The sequence below is a fragment of the Geotrypetes seraphini genome, chromosome 12 (genome assembly GCF_902459505.1).
Source record: "Geotrypetes seraphini chromosome 12, aGeoSer1.1, whole genome shotgun sequence".
NCBI classification, from domain to species: Eukaryota; Metazoa; Chordata; class Amphibia; order Gymnophiona; family Dermophiidae; genus Geotrypetes; species Geotrypetes seraphini.
The window spans coordinates 46459061-46484039 of NC_047095.1; the positions used below are offsets into that span (position 1 = coordinate 46459061).

At 42.2% G+C, this 24979-nt stretch overlaps 1 protein-coding gene across 2 annotated transcripts; it reads right to left on the bottom strand.

Annotated features, from left to right (window-relative positions):
* Nucleotides 1-999: 999 nt before the first annotated feature.
* Nucleotides 1000-24745, bottom strand: LEPROT. Of its 2 annotated transcripts, XR_004536666.1 has the most exons (5): nucleotides 24603-24745; nucleotides 20258-20333; nucleotides 13069-13255; nucleotides 2989-3185; nucleotides 1000-1671 (listed from the first exon to the last, which is right to left on the bottom strand). XR_004536666.1 is itself a non-coding variant. In XM_033917022.1 (4 exons), the coding sequence occupies exons 1-4, from the start codon at nucleotides 24616-24618 to the stop codon at nucleotides 3069-3071; spliced, it is 396 nt and encodes a 131-aa protein (XP_033772913.1). In that variant the 5' UTR covers nucleotides 24619-24745; the 3' UTR covers nucleotides 2468-3068. The 2 variants fall into 2 exon arrangements, 1 of the variants encoding a protein (XP_033772913.1); XM_033917022.1 differs by lacking the exon at nucleotides 1000-1671 and having other exon boundaries at nucleotides 2468-3185.
* Between the last annotated feature and the right edge of the window lie 234 nt (nucleotides 24746-24979).

Below are 24979 nucleotides of genomic sequence, written 5' to 3' on the forward strand. Positions count from 1 at the left end.
CAGCAAGAGCTCTGAAGCCATTTAAATCCATGTGGGCTTTGGGGAAGTTACCGCAGCGGCCTGCACTAATTGGCTTCATAAGAGACCCTTAAGATGAATGTGTGGCATAGTATTCTCACAAATAAGACTATGATCCCCTTTTATCAAGCATTAGGATTTTTTTTATCGCCGGCCACTGAGGTAAAAGCTCTGATGCGCAAAGGAATTTTATGAGCTTTTACCACAACGGCCGGTGATAAAAAACCCTAAAGCGGCTTGATAAAAGGGGGCCTATTAGAGGAATTACCCTTTCATAATTAACTTCAACAACAACAAAAAAAAACACTCAAAACTGTAAACCTGTAAACAGAATTATATAAATAGAAATATGAAGTCTGAAAATAGTAGCAGTTTTTGAAGGCGCTAAAAGTTAAGGGCCCAATATTACAGCGATTTAACTGCCCAATTAGAACTCTGCTCAAAATCCTTGGCCACCAATATTCAGGGGGCACTTAAGCTGTTGAATATCAGCCCCGATTGCTGTGGCGGTCCATGGGCGAGCTACCAGCTATGTGGAGAAATAGCCATAGTGTCAGCGTCTGCATACACAAGTGGGCAGACAGGACTGCCTTTTGGGTGGCGCTATCTTTGCCTGCTTCGCTATGGAGATGTTAGTACTGAATATCAGAAAACACTCGCATCATTTTTGGGTCGGCAGCTGACCCAGATTTTCAATGCCGGTGCTCTGACGTGTCCCGCTGAAAATGTGGGCTTAATCCTGCCCATGTCTGTTAGAAGCTAAGGTACTATGAAGAGGTTTTCCAACAAGAATAATAATAAACACACTCACAAGGTCTTGTGGAAGGTAAAGAGGCTACAACACGAGTCAGACACGGCTCTACCGGGAGGAAAAGCCTCAGACAAAGCCCTCCCATCACCACAGCTGTGGTTCAAGGTGTTCAGGCGGACAATCTCATCGGCATAAAAATCTCCCAGAGCGCCAAATAGCTCTATGTTGTGCAAAAAGTAGCAGAAATCAATAAATATATATCGCCAGGTAGTCACACTTGTATGTATAATTTGACTCAAACTTATCTTTTATCTTCAACTCGGTCGGAACACTAACGATGGCCAGCGTTTCACATAATGCTGCCTCAGGCTGTGTCTTCCGATCATGAGCTCTCAAAGCGGGACACAAAAATATCGTGTCTCCTTCCACAAAAGATGGTTTTCCGACAAGTACATTTCACTGCTTTATAACTTGGTTTGTTGCCTTCAAGAATGGATAAAAAAAATAAGCGTTCACTATGCAATACATTCCATTCTACTATTTGATACCAGTTATCTGTATTCCCAGTGGAGTCATACTTCAGACACAATCATGCGGAATTTGGTAAAAATGACCGTAGTGCCAATGGCACCCAGGTGCCTTCTTTCTTATTGTAGTTTTGCTCTGTGTATGTTGACCAGCAAGCTACAATTTACCAAAACTCCAAGGATAACAAGGATAAGAAAAAAGAAGATCTAGTAAGCATACTGTTTCACTACACGTGTTCTTTGCTCCCCTTAATGAAAAGCATTTCTGAATAGAGTTCTGTTTTATGTTTGGATTATTTGAGTCCTTTCATTCCAAGGCATCTTCTGTTTTAGAAATGAGATGGACAGGAAGATCATTGTGCTGCTAAGGAAGACCTGAAGGCAGAAACAGGAGAGGAAAATTATCCTCTAGGTAAGACAGAACTATTGGGATAAATAGAGAAAGAGAGAACCAAAACGGAGTCACAAGGACCAATAGATAATGAGGAAAAATGAAAGGAGACCTATTTACTTTATGATTCTCTCTCACATGTACTAGCCAACAAAAATGCTTCTTCCAAGATGGCTCATTATTTGTTCAGACTAGATTTTCTAAAATAAGAAATAAGACCAGCAGAACTATTCTTAATAAAATAGTCTCGCTTAAAGTGTGAGCTGGAAATGTGTTTTGTTTAATTGTAACTAGGCAAAAATGTGTCATGTCACCTCTTTCCCTCTCATTACTCCACATATGCTGATTGTCATCACAGCTGCTTTGAAACACTGCTGTTAACAAGTTAAAACTTTGGGGTTCTTTATACTATACTTTTAACACGACCATTTTTGCTGCAGTTGCAAAATAGCCAACTTTTTTTTTTTTCCATTAATGGTCATACGCTAATGTTGTCATTAGTGCAAGGCGCACTGACTGCCACCCATTTTCTAGGTGATAAGGGCAAATGCACTAATCCTAAGTTAAATCGGTTAACCCAGTGGTCTCAAACTCGCAGCCCGGGGTCCACATGCGGCCCGCCAGGTACTATTTTGAGGCCCTCGGTTTGTTTATCATAATCACAAAAGTAAAATAAAACAATTTCTTGATCATGTGTCTTTTTAGCTATAAATTACAACATTATTATGAAGACTTAGACAAAAGGAAAGATTTATAAACTATAAAGAGTTTTACCTCATGCAAAATTGTCATTTATTTAATAAGACGTTAACTATTTTTTCTGCGGCCCTTCAAGTACCTACAAATCCAACATGTGGCCCTGTAAAGGGTTTGAGTTTGAGACCACTGGGTTAACCTGTGGTAATGCAGATATACTGATTAACACAGAAATTCTCACTCTCTGCTCCCAGACACATCCTGCTAAAGAATACAATTTTTTTTACATGTGGTTTGTGCACACAGTTTATATAAGTTACTGTAGGACACCTGAGCATATCCTGCAGTAACACATAGTTAAAGGATTTCTGTTACTCAAACACCCTGTCAAATTGCCATGACGTATCTCAATAAGTAGGCCCTGATAATTTAAAGTAACTGAAAAAGTCAATATATTAAAAAAAAAAAAAAAAAATGTGAATATAGTAGCACATTTCAGTAGACATTTCTGTATACACTTGATCTCTGCAGTTGCATATTACAGATGTCCAGAGAGTTATGTAGCTGATGTGAAGCACATTGTGATTTGATAGTTCAAAACCCACCATATATGTAGAAACACAAATGGCCATCATGTGACTGCAAAATGTATGATATGCTGCATGAAGTCATCCCCGCGTAAGTCCTACCACTGATCCCAGCTAAAGTCATCGCCTCTGCCAAACACAAGAAAGAAGCCCAGGATGGTAAAGAAAATGACAACATTGCCAGCTAACACAAGCCCACAGGCTCCCCACTTGATCTGCAACAAAAAAAAGGGGGAGGGAGAAGACAATGAAGAGAAAAAAAAAATGTAAGCACGGTTTTATACAGAACCTACTGTTATGGCTTGAGCATATATAGAACAAAGTAAAGGGAACCGAAACCCCAGGTAAAATCCAACAAGTGGGGAGTGGGATAGAACACGTCAACCTTGAGACAATCTTTTATTTCTATAAATACAAAAATAAATACAGAAACACATGAATAAAAACACATGTATAAAGAGTCCTATGAACGTAATGTCCTTATGTTGAAAGGATCCAACTGATGACCCGACGGTCCATGTTTTGGCCCCCAGGTGGAGGCCTGCCTCAGGGGTGTGTCTATTAGTCCACTAGGTGTCACTTCAGTGCTGGGAATACAAACTTTAAAACAATCTTAAAAAGACTGAACGCATATGCAATGCACGTAGGAAAGCCCCAAGAAGGAACACGATCAGCAGGGTCCACAGTAGTCTTCAGTCAAGCTTGTGCATACCCATAATGACAAAATTCCACATCTTATTAAAAGCTTACATTACAAGGCTAAGAGGAACAGAACTAGAACAGTGGTCAAATTCCTAGGCACCCCCAAAAAAAATCAGCACCCACCAGAACAGCCCTTTCATAGAATTGAGTTTAGCATAACTAAGCGCACCCATTTAGGCCAGCTAACACCTAAATACCTGCATCTAAGTTGTGCAAAGATCAGGCACACTCTATAACCACTCTCCAATATTTTACCCAACCTCCAAAATATCCAGCGTTCCCCTCTGTAGAATTACAAATTGTTAAACATACTCTCATATACTCTCACATATAGAAGTTTCCTTGAGATTATTCTATTTAAAAATGTTCAAATAAGTTGTATACTTAGCTTATCATGCTACTGGGTTACATGATCCGACATGTTTCGCAACAATTTGCTTTATCAAGGATCCCCCAGAGCCATTGTGTCCACCATCTTACTCAAACTTTTTTGCATCTTACTCAAAGTTTTTTGAGTAAGATGGTGGACACAATGGCTCTGGGGGATCCTTGATAAAGCAAATTGTTGCGAAACATGTCGGATCATGTAACCCAGTAGCATGATAAGCTAAGTATACAACTTATTTGAACATTTTGAAATAGAATAATCTCAAGGAAACTTCTAAAAAGAGCACGGTGGATAAAAAAAGTTAAAAAGTTTTTTAAAAGTTTACTTAAATAATTGCAAAAAAAGAATGTGAGCCAATGAGGAATGAAAACACCGGTATTCCCACCGATATTGAACACTACTAAGGGTGGAGGAGGTGTACCTGAGGCCACATTTTGTTACATTTGAAATATATGAGAGTATGTTTAACAATCTGTAATTCTACGGAGGGGAACGCTGGATATTTTGGAGGTTGGGTAAAGTATTGGAAAGTTGTGTTATATGATTCCCAACCATAAATGAAACCGATTTCAATAGTGCCATCTTTAGTGTGAGTGCACACTCTATAACCATGCACATAATTTCTAGGAATACCTATGATCCATCCTTGGTCACCCCCTTTTCAAATTTGTACACTGCAACTGGGGCATGCTTTTTTTTCTATATATAGAATAGTGCTTTCCAAGTTGTGCGCATAACTTTTAAATTAGCATCAATTGAGGTGTTAATTGCCAATTATCAGTGTCGATTAGGCCTATTAAGTTGTGCGCATACATTGACCATGCACACCCTTAGGTACCGATTGCTAATAATTTATAGACTATCCCCAAATTCTGTAATTACATGCTTAAATGCACACCTACCCGCAAACATGCTAGTAGTGCCCTGATAGCCTGTATGGGCAGCAAGAGCAGCCGTTTTAGAAACCTATATATTAGAAATAGGAACAGCATAAAATGGCAGCTCTTATGAAGATTTTAGCACCTACATGTGGAACTGGCAATTTTACAACCTCCTTATCTTTAAGGGTGAGGGCCATTGACAACTTATTGTAATGAGTAAGAATCATTTTTCCCAAAATAGTACAAATGAAAATAAGGGGAGGGGGGATAGTTTGTGATTTTTCACTATTTGATTTTTTTTTTTTTTTCCATATTATTTTTTATTTTCAAATTTTACATGAAGTGTACAAAATATTAAAATACAATTGATAAATACACAATATCACTTTTATATCTAATACATTATATTCTAAATATATTTTATCCCTCTCCCTCCCCCCACCCTTCTATTACTTTTCAATCATACATTATATATTATATATCATATTATAGTTTGTTATGTAAAATTATTTTTACTACCCTCCCTCTATGTGTGTCACAAAGAAGATATTTAAAAGAAGAAAAGAAGAAGAAAAATCTTACTTTTTATTCATTGTAGTATTTTGTCAATGGCCCCCATATTTTTATAAATTTAGTATATGTCCCTCTTTGTATTGCTATTGTTCTTTCCATTTTGAATATATGACATATTGTATTCCACCAAAATGTATAATTTAGGTTATTATAATTCTTCCAATTGTTGGTTATATGCTGAATGGCAACCCCTGTCATAATTAATAAAAGCTTGTTATTTTCTGGTGAAATTTGACTTTTTTTCCTCATCATCATTCCAAATAATACTGTATCATATGATATTGCTATATGATTTTCCATCAATTTATTAATTTGTGGCCAAATTGCATTCCAAAAACTTTTAATGTAGGGACAATGATACAGTAAGTGATCTAACGTCCCTGGTTCCAGATTACAGTGCCAGCATTTATTGGACTTAGAACTATCTAATTTTTGTAAACGTGTAGGGCTCCAAAAAGCTCTATGTAATAAAAAGAACCAAGTTTGTCTCATAGATGCTGACACTGTACATCTCATTCTCCAAGACCAAATTAGTGGCCATTGAGATGCATTAATTTGATGCTTAATCTCAATGCTCCAAATATCTCTTAGACCATTTTTTGGTTTTTTATTCATATATCCAGATATTAATTTATACCACAATGCGGCTTGATGTCCTAGGAAGTCTGCTTGAAAACATAAGAACTTTAAACTATATTGATTACACTGCACAACAAAGTTTTTGCTTCCTGAACACTGCTGGGTGTTTCTTATAGAATTTTGGGTGCTGATCATGAATATTACATCAAAAATTACCCATCACGTACCATTTCAGAGAAATCTTCAATTTTGTCATGATTTTTTCTTATATTTGGATGCAAACAATTTTTTCTCCCATAAGTGTCTTATCAACAACGGTTTGTGCCGCCTGGGTATGTCCATGCATAAAATCTAGCCAGGTTGGAAGCTGTTTTATGGAAGATGACATCCTGGGCATGTCTGGGCAGGTCTGAACGAGCTTGCGCTGTCTCACCATGCTATAATGGTGGCTTCCATACACCGATCCTGCTCATTTGGTTAATATAGATAGTCCGTGTGTGTATATAGTATCAGTATAGTAAAGTATAGTAGTATAGTAGCTGTAGCAATATAACAGTAAGTAAGCTTGATGCTATAGACGTTTTGGTGTCGGGCAATATGTCTCGTCGGTGTCGTAACAGCCGCGACACATTCTGCTATATCTGTGGGGAATATACACTTACGCCTCAGAGACGTTCGATGACTGTCCTTGTAAAGAAAGCCTATCATCTGTATTTTGGCTGCAAAATAGGTGATCAAGACAAGCAATGGGCGCCTCACATTTGCTGTGCGACATGTGCTGTTAGTCTGAGAGCCTGGCTCAGAGGTACTCGAAAGACGATGCCATTTGCTGTTCCGATGATATGGCGAGAACAGAAAGACCATGTGACGGACTGTTATTTCTGTTTGACTAATGTGTCTGGTTTCTCTGCCAAAAACAAGAAGTCAATTGAATATCCTAATCTGCCTTCAGCAATGAGACCCATGCCACATGATGACAGTCTTCCAGTTCCGAAACCACCAGAGGATTGGACCTTAGACGAACCAGATGAAGAAACTGCAGTGCAGGGTTCTAACAGTGACATTGACCCGGATTTTGAACCATCCTCATCAAGCGATCCACATCTGATAACACAGTCCGAATTGAACGATTTGGTCAGAGATTTGGGTCTGTCAAAAGCAAAAGCTGAGCTGCTAGGTTCGAGACTGCAGGAATGGTGTTTGCTATCACCAGGTACGAAAATTTCTGTGTTTCGAGACCGGCATCATGATATAACCAAATTTTTTGCACAAGTCGACAGTCTCTGTTTCTGTTGTGACATTGAAGGATTGTTCTCGGTCTTTGGTTGTGATCACAACCCGGAAGAGTGGCGTCTTTTCATTGATTCGTCAATGTTAAGCCTGAAAGCTGTTCTGTTGCACAATGGCAACGTTTATCCTTCAGTACCTGTTGGCTATGCAGCACATATGAAAGAAACATATGAGAATATGGAAATGTTACTAAAGTATGTCCAGTATACCAGGTATAACTGGAATATCTGTGGAGACCTCAAAGTCGTTGCTCTGTTACTAGGACTGCAGCTTGGCTATACAAAGTACTGCTGTTTCATCTGCGAATGGGACAGCCGAGACAGAGAGTCGCACTATTCTAGAAAGAACTGGCCACTCCGTAAAAAGTTAGTTCCAGGACAGAAAAATGTAGCACATGAATCGCTTGTTGACCCGACAAAGATATTTTTGCCTCCTCTTCACATTAAACTGGGACTCATGAAGAATTTTGTGAAAGCAATGAACAAGGAAGGGGAAGGTTTTCGTTATTTAAGACAGATGTTCCCAAGAATAACTGATGCCAAGATCAAATAGGGTATTTTTGTTGGCCCCCAGATCAGACATGTTATGAGTGACAAGCGATTTGAAGATCTGTTAGTTGGGCCGGAAAAAATTGGCTGGAAAGCCTTGAAAGACGTTGTTGACAATTTTCTGGGCAATTACAGAGCCCCAAACTACATTCAGCTGGTAGACAAACTTCTCAAAGCATACAAGAGAATGAAGTGCAATATGTCACTCAAGATTCATTTCCTCCATTCACACTTGGACTTCTTCCCCGCAAATCTCGGTGCTGTGAGTGACGAGCACGGTGAAAGGTTTCATCAAGACATAGCTACGATGGAGAAACGATACCAGGGCAATTGGAATCCGTCAATGCTTGCCGACTATTGTTGGATGCTACAACGTGATGCACCAGACACTGAATATAAAAGAAACTCGGGAGCAAAACACTTTTAATTCTGTTTCATTTAGTCGCTTGTGCGAAACGTAAACTTGACTATATATTTTATTGTCAGTAAACATAAAAATGTCTATTTCTCATAGTTCTTACGTGATGCAGTAAAACCAAAACCATATTTGAGCATACCAAGTTGGTACCTGTCATAATCACCAAAAACTTTTCAGGAATCAAGACTTAACCAAAAAATTGTTGTGCAGTGTTATTCAATGTTTTCCATTCAGGGAACCCAACCTGAATGGCCTGCTTCAATTGCAACCATTTAAAACTTTGTGTTTTACTAAGACCAAATCTATGTTGCAATTGTGAAAAATCCAGCAGTTTACCTTCTGAAATAACGTCATCTAGAGATCTAATGCCTGCAATAATCCAGTTCTTCCAAAGGATTTGAGCTCCGCCAATTTTGATCTTGGAGTTTATCCATAGAGATTGATTAGTTGATTTGTTTATTGGGATAGGTGTTAATTTACTTATAAATCTCAACGTTTTCCAAGTATCCATTAATATTTTATTTTCTCTGTATCTTCTAGGGATGTTAATACTTGGAAGGTGAACTAAATTTAGGGGAAACATAAGGCGCCATTCCAAATATAACCAATCTGGTGCATTATCTATAAGTTCTGGGAGGATCCAATACATACCCTGACGTAGAATATAGGCTTGATGGTACCTATAAAAATTTGGAAAATTTACCCCTCCCTCCTTAATTGATTTTTGCAAAGTTACTAAAGCTATTCTAGGTGTTCTACCAAGCCAAAGAAATTTCGTTAGAATGCTATTAAGCTTTTTATAAAAGGACCCCTGAAAATAAAGTGGTATCATACTCATTTGGTAGCAAACTACAGGCAAGATCATCATTTTAATAGTTTGAACTCTCCCCCACCAAGAAATATGTAAGGGGTTCCATTGCTCACACAGCTCCGTAACTTTTTTTAATACAAATTTTTCATTTTCTTTTACGGTATCTTCAATTGTATTTTTAACTTGAATGCCAAGATATTTAAATCCTTCTTCTTTCCATATGAACGGAAAATCTTTAAATAATCCTTTTACACAATGAACATTTAAGGGTATAATTTCAGATTTATTCCAATTAATTTTATAACCTGAAAATTTACCAAACTTATCAATTAATTTCACTATTTGATTTGAAAACAATGATGGACATTGTAATTTGATGTATGGGTTATGTGAGATTTGAAAGGGGGAGGGGGATTTCTGATTTTTTTAGTAATGATTAGATTAAAAGAGAAGAATTTTTATATGATATATGGTGATTGGATAGGATATGGTAGGGGCGGGAGGGAGGGCGTTAAATCTGATTACTTTGTGTGTATTTTGCCAAAAAGGAGACTTTGTGTGTATTTTGATAGAAAATCAAGTGATGTTTTCAAGTGCAAATGTTACTATGTGCTACACTTGTTGTAAGTTGTAAAATGAATAAAGATTTACAAAAAAAAAAAGGGGGTGACAGCTACACATGTAGGTTTCTAAAATGAGATGTACTGCAATTAAAGTAGTGAGGACTCACTTCAACTTAAGTTTCATTCTAGGGGGGAAAAAAAGCACATGGGATAAGAAAAATAATTTGAGGCAGATAGAGACTTTTAAAATAAGTATCAGGAAAATCCAAGATGGTCACCCATTATTCTTTCTTGAGAAGTAATCATCTTTCATCAAATGGAGTGCAGTTTCAGTTAATAGTGGTGGAAACCCATACAACAGCTACTGCCTTGCTTACTGTAGAGTTGGTGTCTAGATAGAATAACAGAATAACCTAGACTCTGAAGAAAATCTTTTTGAAAGAGGTGATCCAAACATGGCATGATTCAGATAAGTGGACATAGACTGAAGCTGAGGGGGGGGGACAGGTCCAGGACGAATATCAGGAAGTTCTGTTTCACGCAGCGAGTGGTGGACACCTGGAATGCTCTCCCAGAGGAAGTAATTGCAGTATCCACCGTTCTAGGATTTAAGGGTAAACTAGATGCACATCTCCTTAAGAGTGGCATAGAGTGATACGGGTAAGGGTAAATTAGATGCACATCTCCCTTGAGAAGCATACAGTGATATGGGGACTAAAACTATGCCAGGGTACACCTGGCGGGCCTCCGCGTGTGCGGATCACCGGATTTGATGGACCCAGGGTCTGATCCGGAGATGGCAATTCTTATGTTCTTATTTATAAATTTGAGCAATATAGTTAAAAATAAGATCCAATGACAAGTATGGCTTAAGTACCTAGCAACTGAACATTGCTGAAAGCCTGCGAAGCCAGCTGAAGATCAAGAAATCCAGCGTTAATCTGAAGCTTTTGGGGTTTCGCTGTTACTATATAAACCATATGCAACCAAATAAACACAGGTTGGAATGTTTATACTCAAAAAGGAGAACTTTTCTGAAATACCTCAGCCCCACCACTCCACCGCTATAATAGTTTTTTAAGCGGGAGATTTATGTGGTGCCTCATCATTGGTAGATCATTTTAAAGCGCCATGAGTATATATATTTTTTTACTTTTTCTATTCAAAAAATTTTTTTGTTAATTTTTGTTGGTTTTCGTATTAATTTCACAATAAATAGATAAATAAATAAGCAGATGTAAAAGTAGAATTTGTATACTTAGCTTCTACACACAGCTCAACCAGGGAGTAAGACCCGACATGTTTCGCACCATCGGTGCTGTCTCAAGGGTCTCCCTGCGTGAATACAAAAATTACAAAACACATATCAGGGCAATGAAACGCTACAAATATACTAACGTACACCCCCCCAACCAAAATCTCTATATGCATACTTCATGTGAACCGCCGTCTCCCACAGAACTCACCTAGGTGGCCGTAGTCATCCGACTCACAAGATTGAGGTCTGTGGAAAGATGGCGGCAGCGTTCGCGGTATGGTTTTAAATGTATTACATTAGTCTAACCACTCCCCCCACAGTCACCCATTGGGCCAATCATCATCCAATCAGAGTGTTCCAGTCAATCTCTGCATTCAAACCCCGTGGTTCCACTGTATCCAATGTGAATATCAGTCTCTGTTCAGCCTCATTCAGCTTCTGTAAATCCTTGCCACCCTCCCTCCCCGTTATTCTCTTCACCACACGCCACCTAAGATGTTCCACCCCATGATTATATCTCAGCCAGTGGGCCACTAGGGGGGCCTGGAGAACCTTATTGATGATACGTGACTTATGCTCATTCAGTCTAATTCTGATTTTACGATTAGTCCTGCCGATGTAGACCAACTCACACGGGCAGATGATGGCATAAATCACATGCTCAGATGTGCAATCTGTGATAGCGTTGGAATATAACCGCAATGGTCTACCAGGAACCCTCCACTCTTCCCCCGATATAGTCGAGGGACACCACTGGCATCTCCCACAGGGGCCATGAAAGCCTCTCTCCCGCTCAACTCTCTTGCCATATTTCATGGCCCCTGTGGGAGATGCCAGTGGTGTCCCTCGACTATATCGGGGGAAGAGTGGAGGGTTCCTGGTAGACCATTGCGGTTATATTCCAACGCTATCACAGATTGCACATCTGAGCATGTGATTTATGACATCATCTGCCCGTGTGAGTTGGTCTACATCGGCAGGACTAATCGTAAAATCAGAATTAGACTGAATGAGCATAAGTCACGTATCATCAATAAGGTTCTCCAGGCCCCCCTAGTGGCCCACTGGCTGAGATATAATCATGGGGTGGAACATCTTAGGTGGCGTGTGGTGAAGAGAATAACGGGGAGGGAGGGTGGCAAGGATTTACAGAAGCTGAATGAGGCTGAACAGAGACTGATATTCACATTGGATACAGTGGAACCACGGGGTTTGAATGCAGAGATTGACTGGAACACTCTGATTGGATGATGATTGGCCCAATGGGTGACTGTGGGGGGAGTGGTTAGACTAATGTAATACATTTAAAACCATACCGCGAACGCTGCCGCCATCTTTCCACAGACCTCAATCTTGTGAGTCGGATGACTACGGCCACCTAGGTGAGTTCTGTGGGAGACGGCGGTTCACATGAAGTATGCATATAGAGATTTTGGTTGGGGGGGTGTACGTTAGTATATTTGTAGCGTTTCATTGCCCTGATATGTGTTTTGTAATTTTTGTATTCACGCAGGGAGACCCTTGAGACAGCACCGATGGTGCGAAACATGTCGGGTCTTACTCCCTGGTTGAGCTGTGTGTAGAAGCTAAGTATACAAATTCTACTTTTACATCTGCTTATTTATTTATCTATTTATTGTGAAATTAATATGAAAACCAACAAAAATTAACAAAAAAATTTTTTGAATAGAAAAAGTAAAAAAATATATATACTCATGGCGCTTTAAAATGATCTACCAATGATGAGGCACCACATAAATCTCCCGCTTAAAAAACTATTATAGCGGTGGAGTGGTGGGGCTGAGGTATTTCAGAAAAGTTCTCCTTTTTGAGTATAAACATTCCAACCTGTGTTTATTTGGTTGCATATGATAGTGGGTTGGCTATATTTCTAACTGATACTGGTTCTGAGTGAATACTATATAAACCATAGCACATTTGACAGTCTTTTATATATTGCCAGAATTCAGCACATCCTGTATGTGTGCTAGTTAAAAAGAATTCATCTATTGAGAGAAAATTCTGCCCACTCCCAAATTATCCTTAGGGATAATGCAGACAATAAATCAATATACAAACAAACTTACCACTTCAACACGTGCAAGAATTAAAGGAAACCCAAAGGCAGAAACGACAATTCCTGTTGTGAAGAAATACGCAAGTTCCATGCAGGCATTACTAGAAGATTCTGTGTCATCACTTACTCTTTTGCCAATGAAATATGGAATGGGGCTTATTGCATAAAACAAAAGAACAAACATTGGCCAGTAAACTCTGTGGGAGGAAGAAGAAAAAAGAAGCACTTACATATTTCACATTACTGAAGTTGTAGTTACGCAAATACTAGCTTTCTATTAACTGAATTCTATATAATAGTCTATTAAATTTCTAATCAAATAGCAGTGTAGTGTACTTTGGTCACGTTAAGTTTGTTAAAGCAACCTCTATTAGAGATAGGAACTCATTCAGGAAAGTGTTAAAAACACAACTATTTGTAGATGCATTTCTTTGAGCAACTGATCTAATGTAAAGATTGAATCTGTTTTGCTCTTACTTTTTTCTGACTTTTTAAAATTTTATGTATGTAATTTTTTGTATAGAAATTTTAAAAAAATAAATAAATAAATATTAACAGAGCTTAAAAATTCCCAGGAGCCAGAGAATCTGGAACCTAAAATTCAGGAAAGAAAAAAATAAAATAAAATGAACAGAAGAGAGGTAAACAAAAGCACAATAAGAAAAAGCAGCAAGGAAAAAAGTTTCCTCAGAGCTTAAGGCACCCTTCTACTGAAGTTTAACATGCACTAGCATTTACTCGAGTCCAACTTGGCCCACAGTTATAAAATAGGACATGCAGCATTTAGCAAGCAATACTCTTTAGCAAAAGGCTCCTAAGTTTCCTATAGTTATTTCCTACCAGTCAACTGAAAGGAAGCAGATGATGGAGAGTTAAGGCTCCAAAAAGTTGATGCCGATAAAATTTCATACTAAATGCTATTCTGTAAATGGCACTCGGATCTTGATTCTATCCACTGAAATCAGGTCCAATAATTAATACAACAGGATAGAGTTGTCAGAAATCCAAGACGGGCCTGAAACCTTCCTCCTGGATCCCAATAACTTAGCAGTGCTCCAGTTCTAACCCGTTAGCTATGTCATTCCAAGCATATGCTTGCCTAATCCCCGTGTTCACAGCTAGACTCTTTTCCCTGCTACTTCTGGTAGGGTGACGTGTGGAGGAGGGAGGAAGGAGATGCCATGGTAGGGGGTGCCCCACAATTGTATATGTACCTAAGCCCCAGTGAAGTGTTTATTCAACCATGTGTATTGCTCTAGTAAAATTTGATCACTTCGAAAGATTAGGTGCTTACCTTTGCTAATTTTCTTTCTTGTAAATCCTCACTTTATTCCGGAACCAGAGGGTTATTGCCTTTCTCCCGCCAGGAATCTATAGGAAGCCTCAAAACTTCAGAAGCTTTAACCCCCCTCCCTCTTATACCTCATCACCGAGCATGCTCCTGTCCACTGCAGTCAGTCGTAGCCCTTTCAGGACCAAGGGACATATTTGTCCCATAACTTTAAAATCCTATAAATTTTGATTGGGATAGTCTACAGTTCTAAATTTGATATGTACGGATTCCATATGATACTGCCTTTATGTAAACAAACTGGTTCCGACATTCATTCATTAGCGTCGTTGCTAGATTGACGAGAAGATTCACTTGCCACACTGTCCATAAGCCAGAAGTGTGATTTTTTTAAATAAAAATAATGATATTTCACAAAAAAAATCAATTTTTTGGCATCTGCAAGCCCTTTTTACCATAAAAATGTCGTCAAAACCACAAAAATTGGCCTACGATCCTTATGGTCCTGAAAGGGTTAAAGCAGCCAGGAACATCTGTAGAGGATAAGAACAAGAGAGAGAGAATGGGGAACTCCCTGACAAGCAAATCAATTCTGCTCATATAAACAAAAACAACAATGCAAAATGAAATAACAGGTTATAAAACACTGAAAACCTGAACGACAAAACAGGGCTAAAGGGAGACACAGTCTGCATTGACAGAAGGAGGGTGGGCACCTGAACTAGGGAAACCCCCCTAGATGAAGTGCTAAACCGAGTCTGATGGCACTCTTATAAAGGCTGGTCAGAAACCTAGCACACCTGTACTTGTAAGGCAATCAGCGAATCAGCGAGTATAGACCACCTTGATCGTTGTCATCATGGTCTCCAAGAACAAAAAGATACTGCCACACCTTTGGGAACTGAGTGGCCAGAAAGCCTCTGAAAACCTGTTGTCGCTTCTCCCGACGGGACACGGGTAGAAACACTGTGTTCTGACTCATGTGAAATCGAACTCCCAGGTACTTCAATTACTGGGTGGGCTCGAGGTGACTCTTCCTAAAATTGATCACCCAGTCCAGACATTGCAGCAATTGCACCACCTGCTGACAGCCAGACACCCCTCGAACAGCGAAGGAGCTCTGGACAACCAGTCATCCAGGATCTGGCAAACAAGGGTACCCAGGGCACGAAGATGGGCTGCTGCAAACCACCACCATCACTTTGGTGAAGGTCTGGTGTGCCGTCGCTAATCCAAAGGGCAGTACCGCAAACTGGAAACCACAGATACTTCCGTTGGTCTGGGAAAATGGGAACGAGATACAGCTCCGTCAGATCCAGGGAGGCTAGAAACACCAAATGTGATCACTGCATGCACCATCTCCATGTGGAATCGAGGAACCTTCAGGGCTGCATTGACCACCTTTAGGCCCAAAATTGGTCTCCAATTGTTAGATCCTGTCTTTGGAACAAAGAAGTATATCGAGTTTCTCCCAGAGCCTAAGTCTCACTCTGGCATGGGGCAACTGCCGCAAGATTCAAAAATCTGTGGACTGTGGTCTGCACCTGAACCACCTTCTCGGGATGGCCCGCAGGGGAATTCAGAAAATACTCAAAGGACAGAGAAACTCCAATTTGCAGCCATCTTTGAGAACCTCTAGAACCCAGCAGTCAGAGGTGATAGCCTCCCATTACACCAGAATAGCCGACAACCACCCCCTGACACATGGAGGAGGAGACATCGGCCTGGTGTCAGAACTCATTCTGAGCATAAGCCGCAGGCCAATTTGCCACAGCGTGTTGATGGTGGAGCCCGCTGAAGTGTTGTCTAGCAGACAAAGAGGACCGCTGACCTATGGAAGGCCTGAGTATGAATGAAAACGCTTGAAGGGATGAAAAAGAGAACATCCAGACTTCTAGCTGAACATCCAGACCCTGGCTCAACAGCCTTAGAAGAGGAATCCTCAGAACATTGCTGGATCCAGAACATTCTGCGAGCTGAAACAGAATAGGCACCCAGCTTGGTGAAAACTTTCAAGATGTCATACAAGGCATCAGCCATGCAATTAACTCCAGAGATGAGAAAATCCAAATCACGACGCACCACAGTGTCAGGATCATGGCGCAGCTTGGAATGACATGCACAGGCCACAAAGGAGGCCATCGCTGCTTTAACACCAGCCATGGCCGAAGCAAATAGATGCTTAAGGATGAAATCCACACATGGGTCCTGGACATCCTTCAGGTCCACTCCCCCATCAATGGGGAGAGATGGGTGCTTGGTGACTTGTGCCACCGAAAAATCCACCTTCGGGGAAATAAAGCACTTATTAAAGCCATCCGCCATGAGATAAAGCGGCACCATGGCTCAAGCACATTTCAAGGGATCCACTGGATTATCCCAGATATCAGTAAGAATCCGAACAATGTCAGGATTATCCAGAAAAGAGGAAGATTGTGACCTCTGGATACTTATGAGGAAACATTCAGCAGTGACTACCATATTTTCACGTAGATAACGCGCACACATGTAAAACGCGCACACGGGTATAGCGCGCGGAAAACACAAATTTATGTACAGAAATTTTTATATACCGCGCATGCCGCCCCGACTCTCCTCTGGCTGCCCCGACTCTCCTCTGGCCACCCCGACTCTACTTTCGGCCACCCTGACTCTCCTCTCCCCCTTGAAGTCCTGTCCCCACCCTGAAAGCCTGATGCCCCCCTGACGCCCGATTCATCATCCGGAAGGACCGCTTGCACCCCCACCGCTCGCACTCCCACCCCGATGGACCGCTCGCGCTCCCACCCGAAGAACCGCGCGCACCCCCACAGCCTCCCCCCCTCCCCCATGGAGAAGCTGTCTACCTTGTTTCCGGATGCCAGTGAGCCCAGCTGCTTCCTCTGCCGGCGGTCCTGCCCCTTCTCTGAGCCCTGCGCTACGCTGCTTCCTCTTCCGGCAGTCCTGCCCTTTCTCTGACGTCAGAGTGGGTGTGACTTCGGGTGGGAGTGCGAGCGATCCATCGGGGTGGGAGTGCGAGCGGTGGGGGTGCGAGCGGTCCTTCCGGATGATGAATCGGGCGTCGGGCGGGGTGAGAACTATGTAAAAAAAATTTTATATAGCGCGCTCACGTGTATACCGCGCAAGGTTATACACGGTTTGTAAAAACACGTATATGTTTATAAAAACGCGTTATATGCGTGAAAATACGGTAGTTGTTCAGTCTGCAGCTTCAATTCCTGCAAAGATTCAGATATTAAATCCACAAGGTGCATGGGCTTAAAGAATCTGCATACTGTGGGATCCTCCCCCAAATCACGGGCTCCACAAGGATCCGTATCCTGGAGATTTGCCACATCCATGGTTGCCACAGTGCTGCCCAGTAAAAGCAGAGGAACGGAAAGAGTGTCTGGCGCAACTGCAGGCACAGCCGGCTTACTCCCTGGTACCTCCGCAGGAAGGCAAAAAGATAGATCCTAGTCCCTTGGAGCAGGGATCCCTGTGTCTAGCACCGAGGCCAGTGAGTGGAAGGGAAACAGACTTTTTAACTAAGTATGCCGATAAAGCATATTCACAAATTCTGCTGGAAAACCCTCCTCTGCTGTGAAAGCCAAATTCTGCATGACAGACTGGGAATGCTTGGAAGATATACGAGGTTTATTGCTGGAGCTGCGTTTGTGTTTCACTGAAATACCGCCAGCGCACTCCCCAGGGCCCCCTGATGCCAATTTCATGGGAGACGGGGAATAAGGCGCTTGAAGATCCTCCCTGGAGGTCAAAGGCACCATATTTGAGTCAATCTCAACCTCCCCCCCCCTCACATGCCGCAGCGAATGTGGAACACGGCTGCGCAACCAACAGCCATCCTTCACAAATGAGGCATGAATCCATCCCATCCTGCCCTGGGGAGGTAATCTATGTGATTTTCTTTCAAAAATGAAGCTGGCAAGTATGTAAAATAATTTTAAAATCAAATTTGGAAAAATCCAAAATGGCCACTAAAAACAGCCCAGGGAAAACCGCAGAGAACCCTCAAAAACAGAGATTTTAGGATGGGGGCGTAAGCATGCAGGAAAACCACTTAAATCCCCCTTTTAAAAGACCCCTCCCAAAATCTCTGATTCTAGCTGTTAGCTTGCTCTCACATAACCATGTGCTGACAGGAAACTGCAACTTTTATTCACTGTGCTGAGAGAAACTGCAGGCAGAGCTGAACACAGCTTACAGGGAGATCTTTTGCCTCAGTGAACTGGAAATCTGGATTTCAAGTCTTCTGACTGCCCCACCAGTCTGACCACCACAGCCAGAGACCTCTGTCACTAGTGGACACGTCGTGCAAACGACTGGCGGAGGAACGTAGTCTGACTCCAATCCTGGTCGTGCCTCTACGGAACTGCTTAGCCTGCGCTCCACCCAACTAGCGGACGAACCTGGGGTGAGCTAGCTCCCAAGGGAATGGTGCCAGAGCCCCGATCTGATGTGCAGGCTGTCCAGGAGGCTTACTGCTGAGCAGGGAACTCTCCAGAAGCAGATGTTCTCCAACAGTCTGCGATCTCCCGCAGTCAAGGATGCCCCCGCAGGGAACCTCCACAGCACAAGGGTGTAAACCGCAACCGAAAATTAATGAAAAATCACAAAATAAACCACGAGCAGAAAAGACAAGCTCCTACAGCCTGGCTTATAGAAAAGAAGACTGCAGTGGGCAGGAGCATGCTTGGTGATGAGGTATGAGAGGGAGGGGTAAAAGCTTCCTACAGATCCCTGATGGGAGGGGGGAAATAACCTACTGGTCCCAGAATAAAGTAGGATTGTATAAGATATCCCCATTGGTCAAAGCAGAACTTCTGATATCAACTAGGGCTTCTGGCATCAAGCTAGGGACAAATTTAAAAATTAGCTTCTCAAATGTAAAGCTTATTATACTGGCATTCTGATTTAGCTCACCTGTAGGGCTTTAAGTGGTATTATACTTTTAGGATATTGCAATTCTCTCAAACGCTACTACTGTTGCCCTCTTGCATAGAAATGAGATTAGCAGATGATCATGTTAGTCCTTTTTATGCTAGACTGCTTTGGCTGCCTTTTGAGGCCAGTGTATTTTTAAAGTTTGGGTATACCTGTTATAAGGCTCTTTTTGGTTTATTACACATCTCCCTCGTTATTCGCAGGGGATAGGGGCAGAGCGGACCGCGAATAGGGAAATACCGCGAATATCTGACTCTGACCCACCCCTACCTCCATCCCTCCTTCCCCCGGGATCCCGGCCTTACCTGGTGGTCTAGCGGACTTTCGGGGCAGGAGCGATCTTCCTACGCTCCTGCCCCGTGCAGATCGTCAATAGGAAATGGCTGAGTTCCCGTAGTCTCTCGAGACTACGATGGGAACTCCCCACAGCCATTTCCTATTGGCGGTCTTTTGTTTTTAGTACACACTCTTGCTCTGTGTTTTCATTGTGCACTTGCTCTCTCTCTCTTTTTTTTGCTTGCTCAGTATTGCATGATACAGTCCAAGAGATTGGAATTTGGATTTCTTATAGCTTGCTTTGGGGAAAGTGCCCTGAAAACCCTTGAGCCTGCTAGTGGGTTGCCTGAGGAGGGGCAGAGATTGCTGAAGTAGATGCAAGTAAAAAAGGAGCGAGGCAAACAAGATAGTTAATTGGCAGCCTCTGTGTCATTCTTCTATCCATTCTGATGCTGTAATCACTTTCTGTACAAGTGAATCTTGATTTGTTATTAGAAATTATAAAAAAATAAATAAAAACAAAAGACAGCTCTATGTTTTATATAACTATATTATATTAAACTTTATTTTAAAACCATGCAATCACTATATGATACTATATTTTAAACAGAGCTCTCTGTCTTATTTTCAATCCACGCTCTTTCCTGGTCTAAAGGCCAGCTCCAATAATGTATAAAATATGCATTACTCATAATAATCCAAGGCACATCCCAACATGAGAAATGTCAGACCGATGGCGCCACTGAAGGACAGTCCCACTAAAGCTGTTAAAAGAAAAGCATAAAAAGAATGAATATTCACATTAAAAACGCAATAATATAAAATTAAAAACTTCTATGAAGTGCTTAGCATTTATCTTTCCTTAATAAACATATTTATATGCGCCTGTTTAACTTTCAAAATCCTATATGGTATCCTCCCTCCCTTTATCCCTCTTTCTTGGAATTCCTCAAACCCTAATACCACCAGATCCTCCCACAAATTAAAACTATCCTTCCCCTTGCTAAAAGGCATTTCCCACACAGGAAAGCTAGGGACCTCCCTCCGCTTCAAAATCACTGAGCTCTGGAACAACCTTACCTCCCCTCTTCGGAACTTGAGCTCTCTCCAAGTTTTCCGCAAACATCTGAAAACCTGGCTTTTCTCAAAAAAATGTAAGTCTCCCTCCAACTTAGGAATCAAGGAAACTCTTATATCTTGGCATCCCAAGTCCTGTAAATTTTCTTCACACTTCTACCTCTAACCCTCTGTTGTAGTTCCTTCCTATTTCTCCTACTGTAAACCGCGTCGAGCTCTACGAACGTGGAGATGATGCGGTATACAAACCTAAGGATTAGATTAGATTTAGCCTTCATACTCCTTCATAATCTAAAGCTTCTTAGTACATTAACAAATTTCAAGTTTATTAAAATTTACTGTTCTGCTCAACAGACATGTCATCTGGGCTACTTACAATCTAAAAGTGTCATACAACAAGACAAGGTGAGGACAGTGGCTACATCTACAATGTGAGAGAATAGAACAGTAGGGGTAAAGCAATACAGGAGGTTGGCATATGTGTGTCCAGATGACAGTATATAAAGTGAAAATTCAATAAAAGGCATCCTTAAAGAGAGAGACCTTAAGATTGATTTTAAATTGTGTCAGGGAGGATTGCATCCTTAAATGAGGGGGTAACCCGTTCCATAATTCAAGGCCCTGGACTAAGAAAATAGATTGTCTTGTGTTCCCAAACTATTTTCCTGTAAATAAGGACAATCAAATGGTTTTGCTGTGTGGATCTAAGTGCTCTGGGTAGACAATACAGAACTGGATAGCATAAGAGGTATGCCGACTCATTTTGGTAGCATACTGAAAAGTATTTTACAGGTAATGCAATGAGATATGGGAAACTAGTGGGTATGCTTCAGATGGAGAGTTATATGGTCATATTTTCTTACTTTATTGATAATTCAAATTGCTGTATTTTGGATTACTTGGAGGCGATGGAGGTCTTTGACTCCGTGTCCCTTATATAAGGGATTGTAATATTAGAACTTTCAGTCCAGTCTCTGCTACATCCTTCTGCACTTAAAGAATCAAGTGAAGTTTGTAGAAACAACCTTGAATAACCTACGCTATCTGTGGTCTGACTGTAAAGCTCACTATTCATAACACTAAGGATTCGCATGGATTCTACTTGTGGTACGGGCTTATTACATAAAAGGATAGGCAAACCTGGGGATTTCTGTAGTTACTCAATGAAGAGAAGAGCTTTTGATTTATTGGGATTGAGTTTAAGATTATTGCCCACTACACACTAACAAAAGTGTATAGGCCCAGGTCAGGGCTGCAGTTTTGTTTTTGGCTTTGGTTTTTGCTGAAATTGATCATCAATTTCAGCCACAGATTCCATTTGGTAGAAACCAAAGATCCTAGTTTCAGGATTTCCACAATATAGTGACTATACCTGTTAGATTTCATGAACGCCAGAAGTCAGCTTTCTTCAGCACAATGTGAGTACTATTTTACGCATTAGCAGTAAATTTGAGAGACTGAGATAACATGCTGTATATCCTGGCTAAGCGGTGAGGTTCATTGCTGTCATTGCGTGCACAAACAAAAATAACCCATTTTGCTCATGAGACCCATTAGATGTATATCTATCTCAAGCATATTCATTGTGGTGATTCTGGAAACCTAGCTGGCAAGTTGTACTTGCAGGACAGTTTTGAAAAGCACTCATGTAGGCACATTATTTCCAACTATTTTCTGCCTGCAGAAATGGCAGATGCAAAGTTTATACGTACAAACTGTAACATCAGTTTCCTAATGAAGTAAAGCTATCAACAGAAGCAAATCCTGTCCTGGATTTACCTTGTTCCTATGCATGGGTTTATATTTCATATTGCATGCAGAACTACAAAACCACACCCACACAACAGGAAAAAAAAAACCTAGAACAGCATTAGCCTTTCCCTTATGGCACAGACTTGGGAAGCAACCCTACTCTGAAAGCTATTTGCATGGCCCCTACAGAATTTGCAACTATACCAACCAGATTTCTGGAAACTGCCTACAAATTAAAGGGTGCTAAAACCATAGTGGAGGGGCATAATCAAAAAAAGCATCTAAGTCCCATTTTGGCCTAAGTCCTTAAACGTTCAAAGCAGAAGCAGGGAATGTGTCCATAACCAAAACAAACGTCCTTGTTTTGATTATGGCCTGCCTCTACTAAACGCCCAGATCACCACTACGTCTACAAGTACATCCCCACGACATCTACACTTTTTGGCCATAATGAACCAAAAAAATATCTATGCCCCAAACGTCCCACAGAAGGGCTTTTAGGCGAAGGAGGAGCCAGTCCTTCGCCTAAAAGCTGGATTCTGTAACCGGTGTCTGTCAAAAACAACACCGGTTACAGAATCCCCCCCCCCCACAACGATCCAGGCAGGAGGGTGCTCAAGCCCTCCTGCCATGTCGAACCGCGAACCCCCCCCCTCCCCGACAGCATCGGGGCAAGAGGGAGCTCAAGCCCTCTTGCCCCGGCGAACCCCCCCCCCCATATGGATTGGGCCAGGAGGGAGCCCAAGCCCTCCTGGCCCCGGCGACCCCCCCGGACTGGATTGGGCCAAGAGGGAGCCCAAGCACTCCTGGCCCCGGCGACCCCCTACCCTCCCCACCCCAACTAAAATATGGGCAGGAGGGATCCCAGGTCCTCCTGCCCTCGACACAACCCCCTCCCCCCAACGACACCCCCCCCTGAAACCCTGATCCCCCCGCCAAACCCTGACCCCCCAGCCGACCCTCCCACCCCCCCTCCCTGTACCTGTTAAGTTGGCCAGACTTGAGCTCCCTCTTGCCCCGATATCGTCGGAGGTGGCGTGGCTGCCGCGGGGCAGGAGGGCTTGAGCTCCCTCTTGCCCCGATGTTGTCGGGAGGGTCGCGGTTCAACGGGGCAGGAGGGCATGGGCTCCCTCTTGCCCCGATATCGTCGGGGGGGGGTGTGATGTATCGCGGCAGGAGAGATTGGCCATCTCCCCTGCCGCAATGCGATCACTCCTGTACCTGAACTGCCACAACCCGCGGCAGGAGAGATCGGGCATCTCTCCTGCCGCGGGTCGCGGCAGTTCGGGTAGAGGGGTGATCGCATCGTGGTAGGGGAGATGAGGATCTCTCCTGCTGCGATGGTTGCGGTGGGTAGATTGTCGGGCCACTGAACTGATCGTGCCACCGGCCATCAGCTCAGCGGCCCCTTTTTCGGCACTTAGACCTGGTTTGACTTCGTCTAAGTCAAAAAGGTCTAAGTGCCGACTAGGCAACCTGTAAATGTTTTGGTTATACCTGTTGTACGCCTATTGTACGCCTAGGTGTAGGTCGGCCCACCTCCCGCCCACTGCCCGCCCTTTCCCCTCCTCTAAACACACCTCTTTTCTCTCTGTGCGTCTTGAGGCAGGGGAAAGGCCTAAGCTGTTTTTAGATACGTCTAAAAACCAGCTTTGGTTATGGGTACTTGGACGATCAGGTTTTTTGATCGTCCAAGTAGCCATTTAGGACACTTTTTTAGACTTTTTTTTTATTATTATGAACCCCCATAGTGTTGCTCTGATATTCGTAGACATCGACAGCTCCTAAAAACAGACCATCACAGAAGGCTAAGTCTGTTCTGGTTGTATTCTGGGCTACCAGCATAAGGAACACACCAATTCAAAAGCTCACACGCTGTGTTCATTTGACATTTTCACAAAGGAGTCAGCACTACTCCTCCTTTTACCTAGTTTCTTCAGTTAAAGAAAAAAAAATCCTTTGTCCTATAATGCATTACAGTATCCCCCAAAACAGTAAAAGTTGTGCCAGCCAGCAGGTCAAAACAACAACATAGAGACAGGAAGAACAGACTGCACTTCCTTTAAGCAAGCCCCCCCCCCCCCCAAACAAAAGTTTCACCCATACGACTGGCAGGGAACATTATTAACAGATTTTCAGGGAAGGAGATTTTACTATTCTTCTTTCCGTCTTCAGAGGGGATTTAAAAGAAAACAGCAGCCTACCTTTAATCCCCGCCATCTGTCTAGGGCACAGTTGATCCCTACTCCGTCCAGCTTCTTCCCTGAAAACCTCTGCCTCCAAAGCACCCACCCCGAACTTCCTACCAGGCTGCTCAGTGCTTCCTGAAGCCAGTGTGAACGCCCTCTTGATTGGTCGACGGGGCCCAACTTACAATTGGCCCCTTTTACCCTCTCCTCTGACTAGCCAGTTTCACTTTCCCGCCCCGTTAACTCTAGCGCCGAGTGGCTGCTACGAATTCTCTGGCTCGAGGTTTCTTTTGCCTTTTCGTTGCTAAGGAGACGACCGTAGGGAAGGCAAGATTAGAAATGTTGTTAGTGTGTCACAGTGGAGAAAGGTTATTGTTTTTCAGCGGCGCTCC

Coding starts and splice junctions, on each gene's coding strand:
- LEPROT (XM_033917022.1), bottom strand. Junction 13,256..20,257: donor TGTGCCTTGGATTATTATGA/GTAATGCATATT, acceptor TTCCTCCCACAG/AGTTTACTGGCCAATGTTTG. Junction 3,186..13,068: donor TTCTTGCACGTGTTGAAGTG/GTAAGTTTGTTT, acceptor TTTTTGTTGCAG/ATCAAGTGGGGAGCCTGTGG.